Raw genomic sequence first — 17,303 nt, forward strand, 5'->3', positions numbered from 1 at the left:
TGTGCGGTGTCACGGCCGTGGCATGCTAGGGATCAGCTGACGGCGCACAGTCTAAAGAAGGCGGAGGGAAATGAGCGAGAGCCCGAGGGGAAGATATGCACTGCGCATGCCCATGGATCCCAGGCCCGCAGTGTGACTCAATCAGAAGACACTGCGAGGCGGGATCTCGGGCACCGCGGCCGCACAGGCGCAGCCAGCCTGACACCAAATTATGTCAGAAGACAGGCAGCGCAAATAGGGCATGCCCAAGGGATAACAGAACAGCGCAGGCTCCGTGACAGCTTAAAACAACGCTGAGGAGGCAGCGCATGGCACCAAGGGGGTAGGAATGACGGCTGTGCTGCGTCACATTACGAAGGAAAGTCCCAGCTCCGGGACGGTATAACGGTATCAGTGAACACATTTTATAAGTGTTAAGTTCTGCGTGTGCAAAGAGCTAAAAAAAAAGAGCTACCTTTTCCTTGTGCAGCATTACTGCTGCACAAGATGGCTCTTTCAGTAACAAACGACGGGGGGGGGGGGACAGGTTCCCTTGCATTTAGGTTGTTGTGCCAGCGTGGCGGTCGCAGGACACATTGCCGGCTACACAGCTGGGGATCAGCTGACGTTACTGAAACCCAATAACACTGGGTCGTATGTTTTTACTGTGCAGCCTGCACTTCTGAGCCGCAACTGGCGGTGTTGGAGCCCAGGAATAGCAGTTCAGGTGGTAGAAAGATGAACACAGCAGGAGACCTGGATGACACCCAATTACTTAATCAGGCAGAGGAGTGGCAAATTCCTGCGAGATCCAGGCCTGGTTCATTTTCAGGAAAGTAAGCCGGTCAACGTTATCGGAGGATAGTCGCATGCGACGGTCTGTTAGTACACCACCTGCGGCACTAAAGACACGTTCCGATAAGACACTAGCCGCAGGGCAAGCCAGCACCTCCAATGCATACTGGCTTAGCTCTGGCCATGTATCCAGCTTAGAGACCCAAAACTTGAACGGGGAAGAGCCGTCTGGGAGTACAGTAAGAGGGCAAGCCATGTAGTCTGTCACCATCTGACGGAACCGTTGCCTCCTGCTGACTGGAGCCGCCGGTGATGGTGTAGACATTTGGGGCGGGCACACAAAAGTGTGCCAGAGTTGTGCCATACTGGGCTTGCCTTGGGCAGAGGCACTGCTTCTGCTCCCTCTTTGGGCAGAGCCTCCCCCACTGCCTCGACGCACTGAGCTGCTTTATAAAGCACTAGCAGCACTCCTCTCAGTTGGACAGGAGAAGATGATGGAATTCACCAGTGTGTCGTGGTACTCCCGCAATTTACGCTCCCGGGTCAACGCAGGGATGAGGTTTTGGACGTTGTCCCGGTAGCGAGGATCGAGGAGGGTGAACACCCAATAATCAGGCATGTTGAGAATGTGGTCGATGCGGCGGTCGTTTCTCAGGCACTGCAGCATGAAATCCACCATGTGCTGCAGAGTGCCAACTGGCCCAGAAACGCTGTCCCCTGCTTGAGACATGATCTCTGCCCGCTCGTCATCACCCCACCCTCGCTGTACACACTGACCACTAGACAATTGTGTCGCTCCCTCCTCTGGACGGAGCTCTTCCTCCTCCATTGACTCCTCCTCATCCTCCTCACAAATTGGCCCCTGCGTACCCCTTTGTGAGGAACCACGTGGCGCTGACTCTCCAGAAGCTGATGGAAAAGGTGACTCCTCATCCTCCACCTCTTCCACCACATCATCCCTTAACCCTTGCAAAGTTTGCTGAAGCAGGCAGATAAGGGGGACAGTCATGCTGACTAGTGCATCATCTGCACTTGCTATCCGCGTGGAATAATCAAAAGGACGCAAAACCTGGCAGACGTCCTTCATAGTGGCCCACTCTGTGGTTGTGAAGTCTGATCGGCGCTGACTGCGACTTCTTTGCGCCTGATGCAGCTGGTACTCCATAACTGCTTGCTGCTGCTCACACAACCGCTCCAACATATGTAACGTGGAATTCCACCGGGTAGGTAGGTCACATATGATGCGGTGTTCCGGAAGGCGGAATCGGCGCTGCAGAGCAGCAATGCGGGATCTGGCCAAGCTGGAACGCCGCAAGTGAGCACACTCTAGGCGGACCTTGTGCAGCAGGGCATCAAGATCCGGATAGTCCCTCAGAAAACTCTGCACAACCAAATTGAGCACATGTGCCAGACATGGGATGTGAGTGAGGTTGCCAAGGGCCAAAGCTGCCACCAGATTTCGGCCATTGTCACACACTACCATGCCTGGCTGGAGATTCGCTGGCAGTAACCACACATCGCTCTCCTGCTTTATGGCATTCCAGAGCTCCTGCGCTGTGTGGCTTCGATGCCCCAATGAAACTAGTTTCAAGACGGCCTGCTGACGTTTGGCCACGGCTGTGCTCATGTCGGTCATAGGTAAACGTTCACGGGTCCATGTGGGGGTGGACTGTGACGGATCCTGCAGAGAGGAATCAGAGGAACTGGTGTAAGAGGAGGAGTCGATGCGTACAGACTGGATTCCTGCAATCCTTGGAGTGGGCAGGACAAGTCCTGCGCCACTCGCACGATCTGTACCTGGCTCAACAACATTAACCCAATGGGCAGTGAGGGAAACATATCGCCCCTGTCCATGCTGACTGGTCCACGCATCGGTGGTGAGGTGGACCTTGCTACTGACGGCGTTCAGTAGCGCATGTTTTATGTTTGCCTCAACATGCCTGTGCAAGGCAGGGACAGCCTGCCTGCTGAAGTAAAAGCGGCTGGGCACCTTGTACTGTGGGACTGCCAATGCCATCAAGTCACGGAAGCTGTCAGTCTCCACCAGCCTGAACGAGAGCATTTCCAGGGACAACAGTTTGGCAATGCCTGCATTCAGAGCCTGTGCTCGGGGGTGGTTGGCCGAGAATGCCCGCCTTTTCTCCCATGCCTGTACTACCGATGGCTGTAGAGTAGACTGGGAGTGTGAGGATGACTGGGAAGGTGGTGCTGTGGGTGGAATTACACAAGGTCTCTGGGAGGAAGCCAAACCAGCTGTGCGTGAGCTGGAGGAAGAGGCAACACGAGCTGAAGAGGTGGTAGCTGCCGCTGTTGGTTGGCCTACATCTTCAGTGTGTTTCTGTAACTCCACCGCGTGCCTGGTCCGCACATGTTTCCACATATTTGTGGTATTGAGGTTGCTGACATTTTTCCCTCTTTTTACTTTATGATGACACAGCTTGCATTTGACAAAACAAATGTCATCTGCAACTGTGTCAAAAAAGGACCAGGCACTGCAAGTCTTGGGAGCGCCCTTTTTGGCTTTGGAAAGAGACAGGCTCCTAACGGGTGCCAAAGTGGAGGCTACAGGCTCCGCAGTCTTCCCCCTCCCTCTCCCTCTTTGGCCCGTAAGAGGAAGCTCTTCCTCTGAGCTGCTCCCACCACCTTCCTGTTCCTCACGCCACGATGGGTCAAGGACCTCATCATCTCCACTACCCTCTGCCACCAACTGCTCCTCCTGGGTAGTCTCAGCAGCACAGTACGCACGAGAAAGCGGCACCTGAGTTTCATCATCAGATGCGTACTGCGCTGTGGTCACCGGAGGCACTGGCCCACCTGCCTCTTCAGAGTCAGAGAGAAAAAGGTGTTGGGCATCACTGCACACTGCCTCTTCTTCCATTTCTCCAATGCTGCTTGGCTGGCCCCCTGTTTCCAAGCCAAGAGATTCAGAGAACAGAAGTAGAGACGGCTCCTGTCCTGGGCTCTCTGACTGCCTGGCCAATTTGGCAGGTGGTGAAGAGACAGATGGCTGCTCTCCAGTGCTCTGTGCCTGAGAGGATGTGGCACTAACTGAAGTCGATGCCGAGGCGTTAGCTGCCATCCACCCGACAACGGCTTCAATTTGGTCTTCACGCAGCAGCGGTGCACGGCGCTCTCCGACAAAGCTGCGCATGAAGGACTGTTCCCTGCTGAAACTGAGTGACGACGAGTCACCGGCGCCCGCAGCAGGCACAGAATCACCACGTCCTCTCCCTGCTCCTCTCCCTGCTCCGCGCCCACGCCCACGTGCCTTACTCCCTGCCCTCTTCATCTTGGTTGACAGATAAAGATAAGCAGAAAAGTACTAAGGCCTTAGTGTGCTTATTCCTGTAATGCTCCTCCTAACAGGTGTAAGAAACACTAATGTTGTAAATTGTGGACTAAACTTTATTATTTTTCAAATGTGGCCTACACAAGTGTTAAGTTGTGTTTGGTGAACTTAACTTTTTTTTTTGTGCAGATCGGGCTACAGAGCTAGTTTAAATCACACGGAGACCGTGCAGACAGCCGTAAACGGCGCTGCAAGGCCAAAAAACCCTCCTCTAGGTTATCCTATATAGTGTTTTTCCACTATTTAGCTGGATGCAAGTGGAAAGACACTAATAGGAATTTTTTTTTTCAAATTTTAAACTGGCTGCACTATTTGAAAAAAAGGAAATTGTTTTTCAAGGTATGAGGCAGTAACGAACCCTGAGCTGAATCCAACCGGCTATGGCTGCACACAGACTACAGGGCGAGCTGCGCTCACACAGAGACCGTGCAGACAGCCGTAAACGGCGCTGCAAGGCCCCAAAAAAACCCTCTAGGTTATCCTATGTAGTGTTTTTCCACAATTGAGCTGGAGACTGGTGGAAAGACACTAATAGGAATTTTTTTTTTTTCAAATTTTAAACAGGCTGCACTCTTTCAAAAAAAGGAAAATTTTTCTCAAGGTATGAGCCAGTAACGAACCCTGAGCTGAATCCAACCGGCTATGGCTGCACACAGACTACAGGGCGAGCTGGGCTCACACGGAGACCGTGCAGACAGCCGTAAACGGCGCTGCAAGGCCAAAAAACCCTCCTCTAGGTTATCCTATATAGTGTTTTTCCACTATTTAGCTGGATACGAGTGGAAAGACACTTATAGGATTTTTTTTTTTCAAATGTTAAACAGGCTGCAGTATTTGAAAAAAAAGGAAAATTTTTCGCAAGGTATGAGCCAGTAACGAACCCTGAGCTGAATCCAACCGGCTATGGCTGCACACAGACTACAGGGCGAGCTGGGCTCACACGGAGACCGTGCAGACAGCCGTAAACGGCGCTGCAAGGCCAAAAAACCCTCCTCTAGGTTATCCTATATAGTGTTTTTCCACTATTTAGCTGGATACGAGTGGAAAGACACTAATAGGAATTTTTTTTTTCAAATTTTAAACAGGCTGCACTATTTGAAAAAAAGGAAAATTTTTCTCAAGGTATGAGCCAGTAACGAACTCTGAGCTGAATCCAACCGGCTATGGCTGCACACAGACTACAGGGCGAGCTGGGCTCACACGGAGACCGTGCAGACAGCCGTAAACGGCGCTGCAAGGCCCAAAAACCCCCCTCTAGGTTATCCTATGTAGTGTTTTTCCACAATAGAGCTGGAGACTGGTGGAAAAACACTAATAGGAAATTTGAGAAAAAATGTGCAGCAGGCTGCACTAAGAGCAAAAAAGAACAACTGTGTGAGGCAGTGTGAACCCCCCCTGAGCTGAATACAACCGGGTATATGGCTGCACACAGACTACAGAGTGAGCTGCACACACACACACACACAGAGACCTTGCAGAACGCTGTTAAAACAGCGCTGCAAGGCAAGAGCAAGGTGAACAGTGAAGAACACACAGCGTTTTGCTAAATTAGCCTTTGGAAAGGAAAATAAAGCAATTAGCTAGCTCGACTGGCCCTCAGTTAGAACACAGCGTCCTGTCCCTAACTGAAATCACAGCAGAGTGAGCGCAAAATGGCGGCAGCGCTTTTTTATAGTGCAGAGTGACATCATTTCAGCAGCCAATCCCAGCCTTGCCAGTACTTACATGCCCACCATGCTAAACAGGATGTGCCCACACTTTCATTCATTCCTCATTGGCTGCTGCGTTCAATTTGAATTCTGGGAACTTCCGATTCCGGTATCCGATACGCGGGAAGTATCGGAATTCGGTATCGGAATTCCGATACCGCAAATATCGGCCGATACCCGATACTTGCGGTATCGGAATGCTCAACACTACTTGTGACCATTAATTCAGGTCATTTAGAAGTTGCCATCACAAGATGGCAGCATGGGACCGAAAGGGCTCTGGGAACAGCAAAGGCACAGCTGGTATGTGTAATACGAGAGTCAGGGATCTTAGAATTGTAGCACTATTCTAATGCTGAGAGTAGGTGCACACGATCAATAATTGACAGCGCCCTGGACGCAGCACATGTCCGCTGTTTCCAAAGCGCTGCCGGCTATTGAATGCAGGTGATTCCACATTTGTTCATTGAACTTTAAGGTACCTTCACATTAAGCGACGCTGCAGCGATACCGACAACGATCCGGATCGCTGCAGCGTCGCTGTTTGGTCGCTGGAGAGCTGTCACACAGACCGCTCTCCAGCGACCAACGATGCCTGTAACCAGGGTAAACATCGGGTAACTAAGCGCAGGGCCGCGCTTAGTAACCCGATGTTTACCCTGGTTACCATCCTAAAAGTAAAAAAAAACAAACAGTACATACTTACCTACAGCCGTCTGTCCTCCAGCGCTGTGCTCTGCTCTCCTCCTGTACTGTCTGTGTGAGCACAGCGGCCGGAAAGCACAGCGGTGACGTCACCGCTCTGCTTTCCGGCTGACCGATGCTCACAGCCAGTACAGGAGGAGAGCAGAGCACAGCGCTGGAGGACAGACGGCTGTAGGTAAGTATGTACTGTTTGTTTTTTTTTACTTTTAGGATGGTAACCAGGGTAAACATCGGGTTACTAAGCGCGGCCCTGCGCTTAGTTACCCGATGTTTACCCTGGTTACCAGTGAAGACATCGCTGGATCGGTGTCACACACGCCGATCCAGCGATGTCAGCAGGAGTCCAGCGACCAAATAAAGTTCTGGACTTTATTCAGCGACCAACGATCTCCCAGCAGGGGCCTGATCGTTGGTCGCTGTCACACATAACGATTTCATTAACGATATCGTTGCTACGTCACAAAAAGCAACTATATCGTTAACAATATCGTTATGTGTGAAGGTACCTTTAGTCTTATTATAGTGCTTTGGAACAAAGCACTGTATTGTTATTCCACCGTAGTCAACTTCTTCTTCTTCTTCTTCTTCTTCTTCTTATTATACACATCTAGTTATTATTCAGTCCGCAATTAATGCGGCCCGAACCGCTGCACGCACAGACTCCAGTGAGGTGTCATTTCGAAGCCAGCGTTCCTGGGAGGTGTGCTAAGTATTTTTCGTGTCGATCGGATTTGTAGTTTTGGCGCAATTTGCGTTAGAAAATTTGGTCTCAATGCATTTCAATAGGGAAATCTTGCCATAAGCTTATAATGGCAGTTATTTTGAAATTGCCTCAGAAATCAGCCCAACTGCCACCTGGCTGATTAGCTCATTGCTATGTGCAGTCAGACCCAGTTACTATGCCGACGCCTACGAACTCTACATGACCCCACTAGGACACAGGTTTGCCAGATAATATCAGCTCTTAAAGTGACCCGCCCACCAAATCGGACCCGGAGGGGCCCCGCCCACCAAATCGGACCCGGAGTGACCCCGCCCACCAAATCGGACCCGGAGTGACCCCGCCCACCAAATCGGACCCGGAGTGACCCCGCCCACCAAATCGGACCCGGAGTGACCCCGCCCACCAAATCGGACCCGGAGTGACCCCGCCCACCAAATCGGACCCGGAGTGACCCCGCCCACCAAATCGGACCCGGAGTGACCCCGCCCACCAAATCGGACCCGGAGTGACCCCGCCCACCAAATCGGACCCAGAGTGACCCCGCCCACCAAATCGGACCCAGAGTGACCCCGCCCACCGAATCGGACCCAGAGTGACCCCGCCCACCGAATCGGACCCAGAGTGACCCCGCCCACCGAATCGGACCCAGAGTGACCCGCCCACCGAATCGGACCCAGAGGTGCCCCGCCCACCAAATCGGACCCAGAGGTGCCCCGCCCACCAAATCGGACCCAGAGGTGCCCCGCCCACCAAATCGGACCCTGAGGGGCCCCGCCCACCAAATCGGACCCGGAGGGGCCCCGCCCACCAAATCGGACCCGGAGTGGCCCCGCCCACCAAATCGGACCCGGAGTGACCCCGCCCACCAAATCGGACCCGGAGTGACCCCGCCCACCAAATCGGACCCGGAGTGACCCCGCCCACCAAATCGGACCCGGAGTGACCCCGCCCACCAAATCGGACCCAGAGTGACCCCGCCCACCAAATCGGACCCAGAGTGACCCCGCCCACCAAATCGGACCCAGAGTGACCCCGCCCACCAAATCGGACCCAGAGTGACCCCGCCCACCAAATCGGACCCAGAGTGACCCCGCCCACCAAATCGGACCCAGAGTGACCCCGCCCACCAAATCGGACCCAGAGTGACCCCGCCCACCAAATCGGACCCAGAGTGACCCCGCCCACCAAATCGGACCCAGAGTGACCCCGCCCACCAAATCGGACCGAGTGACCCCGCCCACCAAATCGGACCCAGAGTGACCCCGCCCACCAAATCGGACCCAGAGTGACCCCGCCCACCAAATCGGACCCAGAGTGACCCCGCCCACCAAATCGGACCCAGAGTGACCCCGCCCACCAAATCGGACCCAGAGTGACCCCGCCCACCAAATCGGACCCAGAGTGACCCCGCCCACCAAATCGGACCCAGAGTGACCCCGCCCACCAAATCGGACCCAGAGTGACCCCGCCCACCAAATCGGACCCAGAGTGACCCCGCCCACCAAATCGGACCCAGAGTGACCCCGCCCACCAAATCGGACCCAGAGTGACCCCGCCCACCAAATCGGACCCAGAGTGACCCCGCCCACCAAATCGGACCCAGAGTGACCCCGCCCACCAAATCGGACCCAGAGTGACCCCGCCCACCAAATCGGACCCAGAGTGACCCCGCCCACCAAATCGGACCCAGAGTGACCCCGCCCACCAAATCGGACCCAGAGTGACCCCGCCCACCAAATCGGACCCAGAGTGACCCCGCCCACCAAATCGGACCCAGAGTGACCCCGCCCACCAAATCGGACCCAGAGTGACCCCGCCCACCAAATCGGACCCAGAGTGACCCCGCCCACCAAATCGGACCCAGAGTGACCCCGCCCACCAAATCGGACCCAGAGTGACCCCGCCCACCAAATCGGACCCAGAGTGACCCCGCCCACCAAATCGGACCCAGAGTGACCCCGCCCACCAAATCGGACCCAGAGTGACCCCGCCCACCAAATCGGACCCAGAGTGACCCCGCCCACCAAATCGGACCCAGAGTGACCCCGCCCACCAAATCGGACCCAGAGTGACCCCGCCCACCAAATCGGACCCAGAGTGACCCCGCCCACCAAATCGGACCCAGAGTGACCCCGCCCACCAAATCGGACCCAGAGTGACCCCGCCCACCAAATCGGACCCAGAGTGACCCCGCCCACCAAATCGGACCCAGAGTGACCCCGCCCACCAAATCGGACCCAGAGTGACCCCGCCCACCAAATCGGACCCAGAGTGACCCCGCCCACCAAATCGGACCCAGAGTGACCCCGCCCACCAAATCGGACCCAGAGTGACCCCGCCCACCAAATCGGACCCAGAGTGACCCCGCCCACCAAATCGGACCCAGAGTGACCCCGCCCACCAAATCGGACCCTGTGGGGCCCCGTCCACCAAATCGGACCCTGAGGGACCCCGTCTACCAAATCGGACCCTGAGGGACCCCGTCCACCAAATCGGACCCTGAGGGACCCCGTCTACCAAATCGGACCCTGAGGGGCCCCGTCCACCAAATCGGACCCTGAGGGGCCCCGCCCACCAAATCGGACCCTGAGGGGCCCCGCCCACCAAATCAGCACCTGAAGGGCACCCAAGTGTGAAAGTCTTGCAGGGGTAGCCCGGGCACCATTCCAAAGCACTATCTGTAGTTCCTTCAGGAAATACACATCTAGTTATTATTCAGTCCGCAATTAATGCGGCCCGAACCGCTGCACTCACAAACTCCAGTGAGGTGTCATTTCGAAGCCAGCATTCCTGGGAGGTGTGCTAAGTATTTTTCGTGTCGATCGGATTTGTAGTTTTGGCGCAATTTGCGTTAGAAAAGTTGGTCTCAATGCATTTCAATAGGGAAATCTTGCCATAAGCTTATAATGGCAGTTATTTTGAAATTGCCTCAGAAATCAGCCCAACTGCCACCTGGCTGATTAGCTCATTGCTATGTGCAGTCAGACCCAATTACTATGCCAACGCCTACGAACTCTACATGACCCCACTAGGACACAGGTTTGCCAGATAATATCAGCTCTTAAAGTGACCCGCCCACCAAATCGGACCCTGAGGTGCCAGCCCACCAAATAGGAGGCCGAGGGGCCCCGACCACCAAATCGGAGGCCGAGGGGCCCCGACCTCCAAATCGGAGGCAGAGGGGCCCCAACCACTAAATCGGAGGCCGAGGGGCCCCGACCACCAAATCGGAGGCCGAGGGGCCCCGACCTCCAAATCGGAGGCCGAGGGGCCCCGACCACCAAATCGGAGGCCGAGGGGCCCCGACCACCAAATCGGAGGCCGAGGGGCCACGACCACCAAATCGGAGGCCGAGGGGCCCCGACCACCAAATCGGACCCCGAGGTGCCCCGACCACCAAATCGGAGGCCGAGGGGCCCCGACCACCAAATCGGAGGCCGAGGGGCCCCGACCTCCAAATCGGAGGCAGAGGGGCCCCAACCACCAAATCGGAGGCCGAGGGGCCCCGACCACCAAATCGGAGGCCGAGGGGCCCCGACCTCCAAATCGGACCCTGAGGGGCCCCGACCACCAAATCGGACCCTGAGGGGCCCCGACCACCAAATCGGACCCTGAGGGGCCCGACCACCAAATCGGACCCTGAGGGGCCCCGACCACCAAATCGGACCCTGAGGGGCCCCGACCACCAAATCGGACCCTGAGGGGCCCCGACCTCCAAATCGGACCCTGAGGGGCCCCGACCACCAAATCGGACCCTGAGGGGCCCCGACCTCCAAATCGGACCCTGAGGGGCCCCGACCTCCAAATCGGACCCTGAGGGGCCCCGACCACCAAATCGGACCCTGAGGGGCCCCGACCACCAAATCGGACCCTGAGGGGCCCCGACCACCAAATCGGACCCTGAGGGGCCCCGACCACCAAATCGGACCCTGAGGGGCCCCGACCACCAAATCGGACCCTGAGGGGCCCCGACCACCAAATCGGACCCTGAGGGGCCCCGACCACCAAATCGGACCCTGAGGGGCCCCGACCACCAAATCGGACCCTGAGAGGCCCCGACCACCAAATCGGACCCTGAGGGGCCCCGACCACCAAATCGGACCCTGAGGGGCCCCGACCACCAAATCGGACCCTGAGGGGCCCCGACCACCAAATCGGACCCTGAGGGGCCCCGACCACCAAATCGGACCCTGAGGGGCCCCGACCACCAAATCGGACCCTGAGGGGCCCCACTTACCAAATCGGACCCTGAGGGGCCCCACTTACCAAATCGGCGCCTGAAGGGCACCCAAGTGTGAAAGTCTTGCAGGGCAGCCCGGGCACCATTCCAAAGCACTATCTGTAGTTCCTTCAGGAAATACCCATCTAGTTATTATTGCAATTCATTGTGTACACAAAGCAAAATATATGGTAAAACTTTACATAGGATATACAGTTAGGTCCATATATATTTGGACAGAGGCAAAAAAAATTTAACTTTGGTTATAGACATTACCACAATTAATTTTAAACAAAACAAATCAGATGCAGTTGAAGTTCAGATATTCAGCTTTCATTTGAGGGTATCCACATTAAAAGTCAATGAAGGGTTTAGAAGTTTCAGCTCCTTAACATGTGCCACCCTGTTTTTAAAAGGAACCAAAAGTAATTGGACAATTGACTACAAGGCTATTTCATGGACAGGTGTGGGCAATCCCTTCGTTATGTCATTCTCAATTAAGCCGATAAAAGGCCTGGAGTTGATTTGAGGTGTGGTACTTGCATTTGGAAGGTTTTGCTGTGAAGTAAACATGCGGTCAAAAGAGCTCTCCATGCAGGTGAAACAAGCCATCCTTAAGCTGCGAAAACAGAAAAAACCCATCCGAGAAACTGCTACAATATTAGGAGTGGCAACAGCTACAGTTTGGTACATCCTGAGAAAGAAAGAAAGCACTGGTGAACTCATCAATGCAAAAAGACCTGAGCGCCCAGGGAAGACAACAGTAGTGGATGATCGCAGAATAATCTCCATGGTGAAGAGAAACCCCTTCACAACAGCCAACCAAGTGAACAACACTCTCCAGGAGGTAGGCGTATCAATATTCAAATCTACCATAAAGAGAAGACTGCATGAAAGTAAATACAGAGGGTTCACTGCACGGTGCAAGCCACTCATAAGCATCAAGAAGAAAAAGGCTAGACTGGACTTTGGTAAAAAACATCTAAAAAGGCCAGCACAGTTCTGGAAGAACATTCTTTGGACAGATGAAACCAAGATCAACCTCTACCAGAATGATGGAAAGAGAAACGTATGGCAAAAGCTTGGTACAGCTCCTGATCCAAAGCATACCACATCATCTGTAAAACACAGCGGAGGCAGTGTGATGGCTTGGGCATGCATGGTTGCCAGTGGCACTGGGTCACTTGTGTTTATTGATGATGTGACACAGGACAGAAGCAGCCGAATGAATTCTGAAGTATTCAGAGACATACTGTGTGCTCAGATCCAGACAAATGCAACCAAACTGATTGGTCGTCGTTTCATACTACAAATGGACAATGACCCAAAACATAAAGCCAAAGTAACCCACGAGTTTATTAAAGCAAAGAAGTGGAATATTCTTGAATGGCCAAGTCAGTCACCTGATCTCAACCCAATTGAGCATGCATTTTATTTGTTAAAGACTAAACTTCAGACAGAAAGGCCACAAACAAACAGCAACTGAAAACCAGCGCAGTGAAGGCCTGGCAGAGCATCAAAAAGGAGGAAACACAGCATCTGGTGATGTCCATGAGTTCAAGACTTCAGGCAGGCATTGCCAACAAAGGGTTTTCAACCAAGTACTAAAAATGAACATTTTATTTAAAATTATTTAATCTGTCTAATTACTTTTGGTCCCTTTTAAAAAACTGTGGCTCATGTTAAGGAGCTGAAACTCTTAAACCCTTCTTCCAATTTTAATGTGGATACCCTCAAATGAAAGCTGAAAGTCTGAACTTCAACTGTATCTGAATTGTTTTGTTTAAAATTCATTGTGGTAATGTCTATAACCAAAATGCTAAAAATGTTGTCTCTGTCCAAATATATATGGACCTAACTGTACCTATTCACATTCATCCCTTTCCCAGTAGAGTTGGCAATGTACACTGCTCAAAAAAATAAAGGGAACACTAAAACACCACATCCTAGATATCACTGAATGAAATATTCCAGTTGCAAATCTTTAGTCATTACTTAGTGGAATGTGTTGAGAACAATAAAACCTAAAAACGTTCAATGTAAATCAAAATGAATATCCCATGGAGGTCTGGATTTGGAATGATACCCAAAATCAAAGTGGAAAATCAAATTACAGGCTGATCCAACCTCAATGGAAATGCCTCAAAACAAGGAAATAATGTTCTGTTGTGTGTGTGTGTTGCTACCATGTGCCTGTATGGCCTCCCTACAATGCCTGGGCATGCTCCTGATGAGGCGGCAGATGGTTTCCTGAGTGATCTCATCCCAGACCTGGACTAAAGCATCCGCCAACTCCTGGACAGTCTGTGGTGCAATGTGACGTTGGTGGATGGTGCGAGACATGGTGTCCCAGATTTGTTCAATCGGATTCAGGTCTGGGGAATGGGCGCGCCAGTCCATAGCTTCAATGCCTTCATCTTGCAGGAACTGCTGACACACTCCACCCACATGAGGTCTGGCATTGTCCTGCATTAGGAGGAACCCAGGGCCAACCCCACCAGCATATGGTCTCACAAGGGGTCTGAGGATCTCATCTCGGTACCTAATGGCAGTCAGGCTACCTCTGGCGAGCACATGGAGTGCTGTGCGGCCCTCCAAAGAAATGCCACCCCACACCATTACTTTACCGTTCCTGAAAATGCTATGGTATTAAAGGGAACCTGTTAATAGATTTGTGCTACACGAACAACAGAATGAATCGGAGCCTGGCTATGTATTTGCAGCCAGGTATAGTTGAAAGCCTGGCCTGAGACTATTGGGAGATACCTAACTAGTCAAATGATGTCTCACCTGACATTTCTCCTCCCTGCTCCAATTGATTGATAGGTCTCTCCTTATGTACACACATAGGAGACACATGTCTAACATCTGAAACGGAACGAATAGATGTCATTCGGGGGCCATGCCAGACTAATCTGATTCTTCTGCATTGCCCCCAACCAAATAATTAAACTGTGTTTTCTGTGAAATGTCACAGTCTTTCATAGTAAAATATACTTGGCTACAATTGCACAACAAGTCCTTAATTTACACTGCGAGTGGTTTGGGCAGCACCAATCAAATAATAATATCCCTTTAAAGAGTTTGCCCAGGAATAATCTTTTTTATTTTAAAGGTGTGCTACTTTGCATGTTTAAAAATGCAACAATGGTTCCCAGATCCATGGGCCTCTTCTGTGTGCAATTAGCGTGGCGCTCAGTGATTGGCTGCAGAAATGATTTGTGCTGTTGATTTTATGTCACCGCTGCATCCAGTAAAGAAAGATTAGAGCAATGGTTGAGATGCAGTACTGGACCTGGGGAGGAAAAGTATCCGTTTTGACTGTGTTCAACATGTGCAAGCTTTAGGGATTAAAAAAATATATATTTTGGGACGACCCTTTTAACCCCTTACCGGCATCGGACGTACTATACCGTCCGATGCCGGCTCCCCTGCTTTGATGCAGGGCTCCGCGGTGAGCCCGCACCAAAGCCGGGACATGTCAGCTGTTTTGAACAGCTGACATGTGCCCGTAATAGGCGCGGGCAGAATCGCGATCTGCCCGCACCTATTAACTAGTTAAATGCCGCTGTCAAACGCAGACAGCGGCATTTAACTACCGCTTCCGGCCGGGCGGCCGGAAATGACGTCATCGCCGACCCCCGTCACATGATCGGGGGTCAGCGATGCTTGTGAATGGTAACCATAGAGGTCCTTGAGACCTCTATGGTTACTGATTGCCCGTCGCTAAGAGCGCCACCCTGTGGTCGGCGCTCACAGCACACGTGCAATTCTGCTACATAGCAGCGATCAGCAGATCGCTGCTATGTAGCAGAGCCGATCGGGTTGTGCCTGCTTCTAGCCTCTCATGGAGGCTATTGAAGCATGGCAAAAGTTAAAAAAAAAGTTTAAAAAAATGTGAAAAAAATAAAAAAAACATAAAAGTTTAAATCATCCCCCTTTCGCCCCAATCAAAATAAATCAATAAAAAAAATATCAAATCTATGCATATTTGGTATCGCCGCGCTCAGAATCGCCCGATCTATCAAATAAAAAAAAGTATTAACCTGATCGCTAAACAGCGTAGCGGGAAAAAAACCCGAAACGCCAGAATTACGTTTTTTTGGTCGCCGCGACATTGCATTAAAATGCAATAACGGGCGATCAAAAGAACGTATCTGCACCGAAATGCTATCATTAAAAACGTCATCGCGGCACGCAAAAAATAAGCCCTCAACCGACCCCAGATGATGAAAAATGGAGACGCTACGAGTATCGGAAAATGGCGCAATTTTTTTTTTTTTTTTAGCAAAGTTTGGAGTTTATTTTCACCACTTAGATAAAAAATAACCTAGTCACGTTTGGTGTCTATGAACTCGTAATGACCTGGAGAATCATAATGGCAGGTCATTTTTAGCATTTAGTGAACCTAGCAAAAAAGCCAAACAAAAAACCAATGTGGGATTGCACTTTTTTTGCAATTTCACCGCACTTGGAATTTTTTTCCTGTTTTCTAGTACACGACATGCTAAAACCAATGATGTCGTTCAAAAGTACAACTCGTCCCGCAAAAAATAAGCCCTCACATGGCCAAATTGACGGAAAAATAAAAAAGTTATGGCTCTGGGAAGGAGGGGAGCGAAAAACGAACACGGAAAAACGAAAAATCCCCCGGTCATGAAGGGGTTAATATGGTATTTACCGTAGATGTGAAATTTGTTACAGATTTTGCAGATAATTTCAGTCAATTTAATTCTTTTGGTGCAATTTTTTTAACAAAACTATTGCTTTGCATTATATATTTCTGTAAAGGAAATTTGCAATTGACCCTTCCTGTGTGAACTTGACTTGACTGTTCCTGTAGCTAAGAAATAAAGCCTCAAGTACACAGCAGAGTCATGAAAAACTACACAGCGACACAGAATTGCCACACTATACAAAGTGGTTTAGACTTGTGCAATACATCATTGAATCAAATAGTTCATATAACTGGTGAAAGAAAGCTTTTAAGAAAAAAATAAAAATACAAGGACCTTGAGGAAGCCGCTGTGTATGGCATGAAGCATGGGATGATATGTCATCCCCTTTCCTATCTGCAAATCCCAATTTTGGGTTATATTAAACTTTGTTTTGTCTGCTTTTATTTTCACGAATTGTGTCTCTTTTAGAGTAATCATTTTTTGTTCTGAGTAACCTTATATTGACACGATTCTCATATTGAAGGTCTTCAGTCCCTATTTTACTGTGCATGTGAAAAGTAATTCTTGGAATTCAGGACATAGCAGGGTACCGACTCTTGGTAAAATGTATTTATTTTTTGTGCTCTTTTAATTATTTCTAAATGTTGGTCCTATGTGCTCTTTGCAAGGAAAAATATTATTTTTTGTAATTCCTTTTGGTAGTTTTTATGCACTCTCTTGGTAAACAAGGGGGTACAAAGTTTGCGTGAGCGCTTCAACCCAATGTGATAGGCGTAATGCAAGAGTGCGAGCCACTTATCTAACATTGATGACCCCTCCACTTACATATGTAATGATACATACCTTCTTTCAATTCTCTAGGTTTAGCAGACAATGCATTGTTGACAAAGATAAAAGAAACCAGTGCAGATATTGTCGCCTGAAAAAGTGTTTTAGAGCGGGAATGAAAAAAGAAGGTATATTTCTATTTGCTCTGTTTACTTTCTTTAGGTGGAGCTCTGTACAGTAGAAGAAATGAAGAACAGTTCTTTATTACAAGTCATGTTTGTGTCTCACATAAAATTTGTATACAAGGGCACTTAGGTAAAAATATAACTTTCCTGGTGACAACAACTGCTAAGAGTAATGGAAGTACTCCAACTAA

The 17,303-nt window shown here is 51.0% G+C and overlaps 1 protein-coding gene across 3 annotated transcripts in view; it reads left to right on the forward strand.

Moving 5' to 3' along the window:
• HNF4G (hepatocyte nuclear factor 4 gamma) overlaps nt 1-17,303 on the forward strand; it is a 264,222-nt gene that overhangs the window by 206,031 nt on the left and 40,888 nt on the right. For all 3 annotated transcript variants that reach the window (XM_069731504.1, XM_069731502.1, XM_069731503.1), the window contains exon 3: nt 17,021-17,115. In XM_069731504.1, coding sequence (XP_069587605.1) covers nt 17,021-17,115 — 95 coding nt within the window. The remainder of the gene's footprint in view (nt 1-17,020; nt 17,116-17,303) is intronic.

This window comes from Ranitomeya imitator, chromosome 6 (assembly GCF_032444005.1).
Source record: "Ranitomeya imitator isolate aRanImi1 chromosome 6, aRanImi1.pri, whole genome shotgun sequence".
In the NCBI taxonomy this organism is placed as follows: domain Eukaryota; kingdom Metazoa; phylum Chordata; class Amphibia; order Anura; family Dendrobatidae; genus Ranitomeya; species Ranitomeya imitator.